The sequence below is a fragment of the Patagioenas fasciata genome, chromosome 3, assembly GCF_037038585.1.
Source record: "Patagioenas fasciata isolate bPatFas1 chromosome 3, bPatFas1.hap1, whole genome shotgun sequence".
In the NCBI taxonomy this organism is placed as follows: Eukaryota; Metazoa; Chordata; class Aves; order Columbiformes; family Columbidae; genus Patagioenas; species Patagioenas fasciata.
In genome coordinates this window covers 15,357,299-15,362,314 of record NC_092522.1, presented here as the reverse complement: position 1 = coordinate 15,362,314, position 5,016 = coordinate 15,357,299, and the positions used below count along the sequence as shown (strand labels likewise).

Genomic DNA, 5,016 nt, shown 5'->3' with positions numbered 1-5,016 from the left:
GGAATTATTCCTTGGCAAATGTTCCTTTGCCTCAGCTGCAGCTTGGGGAAGCTGTAGGCAGTGGTTTGATGAGGAGGAAACTTTTGGTTGAAACTCCTTAGAGATGTTCCACACCTGTGAAGAGCCAGGGCACTACCCAGGGAAAGAAGAAACGCAGGCTGAAGACTCTGCTTCATACAACTCAAGACAGACACTTTTCCACATCTGTGCCCAGGCTGACACCTCTCTGGGGGCTAAATGTTCCATGCCTTGGGGAGGTTGGTCCCTCTCTGTGTTGAGATTCTTCCATACTGTGTGAATGATTATCTGCCTAAGGAAGGAGATGAACTTTTCCTTGCAAAAGGTGTCACCACCCCTCACATTACTGAAGCACGTCTCCTCTGCTTCTTTCCTGCTGGAGTGGCTTTGTGGCATCAGTTATTCATTGGGCCAGTGACAGCCTGGCACATGAGAAGAAACTGAAACCCTGGGTGAGGGCTGCAGGCAGAATGGGCATGCCTTGGCATCAGAGGCAAGACGGAATGCAGCTGTGTCGTCCTGTACCTCACATGATGTCTGTTTGCAGAAATAACCATGAGATCACCAGGACTGCACCGAGAGCTGACTTACTGCCTGCTGGTGTTTGTTTAAGCCACACTGGATAGTCCAACTAGATGACCCAAGCACAGCTAAGACTTTGGTTGCTTGTTTGCCTGCAAGGACAAAGCTCCTTGCATCCCAAAGGCACTGTTTTTCCTCTCATGATGCTTCCCTGGCACAGATCCCTGCATGTGCTGTGTGGGGCTGGTGGAGCATCTCCAGCAGCTGGGAAACAGTAAACTGCTTGGTGGAGGCCTGAGCTGGCAGGGTCAGCACAGGGCAGTGGGAAGAGACCTGGCAGGTACATAGCAGGTGCAGTGACTGATTTAGGCCAGAGCCAGCTGTTCCCATGGACAGCAGTCACTGACAGTACAAGAGAGCTTTCACCTCTAAAGACACCTAGGTGAGCTCTGACCTTGAGTTTTGAACTGATCCATTGTGGATCCAAGGCCAGTTAGGGAAAACAAAGTTAGACAGGTCCCCCACAGCTCCTAGCAGCTCTGGCTTATGTCCCAGTACAGACATCTCAGTTCCCTCTCAGGTGCTTTCAGTGGTGCTCATGCCTTTCTCTAGCTGTAAAAACTACCACGATGCCCCATCACTGTTGAATTAGTCACACAGCTTTATTCCAATTGCATGGATTTTTCCAGTGATAACTCTCATGCTGGATATTGCCAGCGTGCAGGCAGCCTTTCCACACAAGCCCTTTACTTTTCATTATGAGATGGGCTGCAGATACTCAGCAGCAAAACATCACCCTCTCTGAACCTAACAACTCCACAAGGCCCTAAGTCTCACTTGAGCTAACTCTCTCATGCTGTTTGTAGTCCTGTTTTTCCAAATATAGCATTCCTGACAGGATGGGAGAGATAGGCTTGTGGTTACGAGAGGTGACTGAAGTTAATCAACCTACCTGGGAAGCCACCCTGCCACAAATGCCACTCTGACCTTCAGCAGAGCAACTAGTGTAGATGAGGTACAGTCAATGCTGTGGAGGCAGATCTAGGAAATGACACATGGTATTTTCTGCAGGGAGCCACATCTGTAGCTTAAAATGCTCTTGTGGTTATTTTCCCTCTGCAGTAGAGGAAAATAAGTGCTAAAATAACCCATGAGGAGGCAGAGCCTGGGAAAAGTCTCCAGCTTCCCAGACCTGTGCAGGAAAACATCCTCCTCCCCACACCCCCGCGCAGGGCAGCGCAATGCCAGTGCCTTGTCCTCACTGACCTCCTGTCCCCTCCACAAGGGACAGGGGACACGGGTGTGTTTCCACAAGCAAAGATGGTTTCTGGGCACAGGCCCTTCCTCAGCACAGAGAGTTTTCAGCGTTACCGAAACCCTCTCCTTCTCTCAGCACTTGCCTTTCTGAAGAGAAAAGAGAGCAGCTCCAAGAGGGACTCTGGAGGGTACCTTGACCGGCTGTGAAGCCTGTCCCGGGGGACCCCGATTCCCCCCACGCCGAAGCCCTGTGTGAGGCAGCCGAGCCCGGCGCTTGGGCTGCTCCGCAAACAGTCGGGCGGTGCACAGCTTGGTCTGGAGCGTAAGAGCTGACGCGGCCCACCCCCGCGGCCCCCCCGTGCCGAGCTGGAGGCACCGCCGAACCCGGCCCCTGCTGGAGGGCTGTGTACCGTGGGAGGAGGCGGGACGGGGCGGTGTGTTTTGGCGGAGGCCGCGGCCCGCCTCGCCCCGCCGGCTTTAAAATGGCAGCGGCGGGCGGTGTTGCGGCAGAGAACGCAGCCATGGTGGGAGCGCGGGGTTTCCTGGCGCTGCTGGCCGCGGCCCTGCTGCTCGCTGGCGCTGTGCTGGGCGCTGAGAACCGACCGCGCCTCGTGGGGGCCCCGGTGGATGTTGACAACGCCGACAACGACGAGGGCCTGCAGCGGGCTCTGCGCTTCGCCATGGCGGAGTACAACAAGGCCAGCAACGACATGTACTCCAGCAGGGTGGTGCGGGTCATAAACGCCAAGAGGCAGGTGGGTGCCGAGCCGGTCCGGGCCCCGTCGGGACGCGCTCGTAGGCGGCGAGTGCCTGGCAGGCTGGAGCTGGGGTGGGCTGGATCGCCCCGGGCATGCTGTGGAGTTTATTTGGAGAAAGAATAGGCTTCAAGCTTGAGGAATTGCTCAAGCTGTTATTTTTTTTTTTCCACAGAGGATGAATAAAAACCTTTTCTATAGCTTGGTTGCTGTCAGTTTGAATGTCCTTGAGTGTGATGTGTTACTGAAAAAGTCAGTGACTTCTTATGCTGCTGCTGAGTTAGGATGTCCCTGTTTACTAAGGAAGCTGCACTATGAAACTTGTTTACTTGGGTTTTGTTTCCTGATTTTGAAAGGGTGCCAAGTGCCTGTTTTGTGGCGGTTGCTGCATGCAATCCCCTCTGTATTTTTGGAGTATAGTTTCCATCGTATAACCAGAAAACTGCCTTTCTGCTAGACTTCTCTCATCAGAGAGCTGTTCTGTATGTGCTGCAAATAAAGCTGCTTCTGCTCACTTGTCTTGTTGCAGATTGTGTCTGGAGTCAAGTACATAATGAAAGTTGAGATTGCCCGGACAACTTGTACAAAGCCAGCAACTGATCTCCAGAGCTGTGCTTTCCACGATGCCCCACAAATGGCTAAGGTAGGCTCCACAGCATGGCGTGCTGGCCCCTGGACTTCCAGCCCCTGCCCTTTGTCTGGCTTAGCACAAACTGCAATGTTCCCTGACTCCGCCAGCCAAGAGCAGAGTCCTCATAAGTCTACACTTGCAAAATACTGCTCTTGCAGAACTTGTCTTGCCAGATGATGATGACAGGGCCTTTTACCCTGTTTTGTAAGTGGGGATGTGAGGCTGTAGTGCATTGAGGACTCTATGTGCCTCAGTCCTCTTAAAAAGTGCTTTATGATCTGGATCACAAAGATATATGGAGGAAACTCCGCCAGGCCTACAGGTCTCCTGACTCTCAGTCTAGTGTCCTGAGTCCCCATAGCATTCTCAGCTCCTCTTGTCCCATGGTGATGTCAACATATGCTTGACTTGATATACTTTTCTGGGAGATTTATGTGGCTGAGAATAGTGCTTTGGGCTTAACACTGATCACAAGAGTCAGATTACTGCTGTTCTCTGTACCTACCAAGCTGTTAAAGGAGTTTTGTTGAATAGCAATGCTCTTTAAGGAGTACTTTAGCTTTTCAGATGAGAGCACCAAATATGTTTGCTTTGATCTGGCCTGAATCATTCTTCCATAGTACTTAATTCTGTTGGTTACAGTGGTAGGCTTAACTTCTCTGTGTACATTACATTTCTGCCTGCATGTATGAGTAGTGTAACTGCACACAAGTGATCCATTAAGCACCTAGCTGAGAGCTGCTGTGTACCATTATGACAACTGAAATGATTTGACATGTGCACATACAGATTAGCTTGCAGGTGTGCTCACCTGTGTCAGAGAGCTTAAGTTGGAGTAATACCCATGCTGAAAGCTTTCCTGTGGGTGAATGGGTAAAGGAGGTAACCTGGTCTTCAGAAGTGCTGATTGGTCAGCTTCTCTGTCAGTGGAACAAGTGCTAATGAGTGATGTTCCAGAATCTTTGTCAGGAGAGTGCAAATCTAGAGAGCCATGAAAGTGCATTCATTGTGGATCATATGGGGTCATAAATGAGTGTAGGATAATGGTCAATAACATTGGTTTATGCTCTTAATCTGATAACTGCTTTTTTCCTTTTCTCCTCAGCACACCATTTGTGACTTCGTAGTTTACACTGTTCCTTGGCTAAACGAAATCAAACTTCTGCACAGTAGCTGCCAGTAAGCCTACCCTTGGTTCCAGCAGAGGCCAGCAACCAGTTGCTCAGACCTAAAAGAAAGAAAAGCAATAACACAAACTAAAATGGGTTTATGTATGTCTGTTAATTACGTATGCTTGTGCTATGCAAGTTAAACTATGTAACTTTCCTTTCTTTGTAATTACATTTTAGAACAGCTGTTTTGGTCTTCCTACAGCTTTCCCAATAAAGTAACTCCAACATCAAAATTCTGGTTAAAAAACCCTTGGCATCACTGTTAAGTGACTATTGGAAACATAAAAATTAATAGTTGCTGTGATGTGTTGTTCTCTTGGAGGGAGGATTTGCTTTTATTTGTGACCTAGTTTATTATGCCCAAAGGCGTGTAGAAGTGCCTGCAGTGGATCAGTGACAACCCTGCCTGGGTGGGGGGAGACTAAGCCTTACTCTGGCTGTGGTTTAATTGTGGGGAGTTTGAATGATGTCTGATCTGGGCAGATACCTTTAAATCAGCAGGCAGAGGAGGTCAGCAGCTGACACTGAGAACTCTTAAGAGAAGGAGGCTGAGATATTTCCTATTAAACTGATGTACATGAGGGAAAGGATGTGGATGTTGTGTACTTAGACTTCAGTAAAGCCTTTGACACCGTATCCCACAGCATTCTTCTGGAGAAGC

General features: G+C 49.7%; 1 protein-coding gene across 1 annotated transcript; it reads left to right on the top strand.

The window, feature by feature from the left end:
- Positions 1-2,217: 2,217 nt before the first annotated feature.
- On the top strand, positions 2,218-4,588 carry LOC136100428 (cystatin-like). The gene is made up of 3 exons (XM_065835510.2): positions 2,218-2,552; positions 3,082-3,195; positions 4,289-4,588. The coding sequence occupies exons 1-3, from the start codon at positions 2,280-2,282 to the stop codon at positions 4,364-4,366; spliced, it is 465 nt and encodes a 154-aa protein (XP_065691582.1). The 5' UTR covers positions 2,218-2,279; the 3' UTR covers positions 4,367-4,588.
- The last annotated feature ends 428 nt before the right edge of the window (positions 4,589-5,016 follow it).

Bases quoted from the DNA above. Each gene is read 5' to 3' on its own strand.
- LOC136100428 (XM_065835510.2), top strand. From the start codon at position 2,280: ATGGCAGCGGCGGGCGGTGTTGCGGCAGAGAACGCAGCCATGGTGGGA. The intron at 2,553-3,081 runs GTGGGTGCCGAG...GTCTTGTTGCAG, and splicing joins TCATAAACGCCAAGAGGCAG to ATTGTGTCTGGAGTCAAGTA. The intron at 3,196-4,288 runs GTAGGCTCCACA...TTTTCTCCTCAG, and splicing joins ATGCCCCACAAATGGCTAAG to CACACCATTTGTGACTTCGT.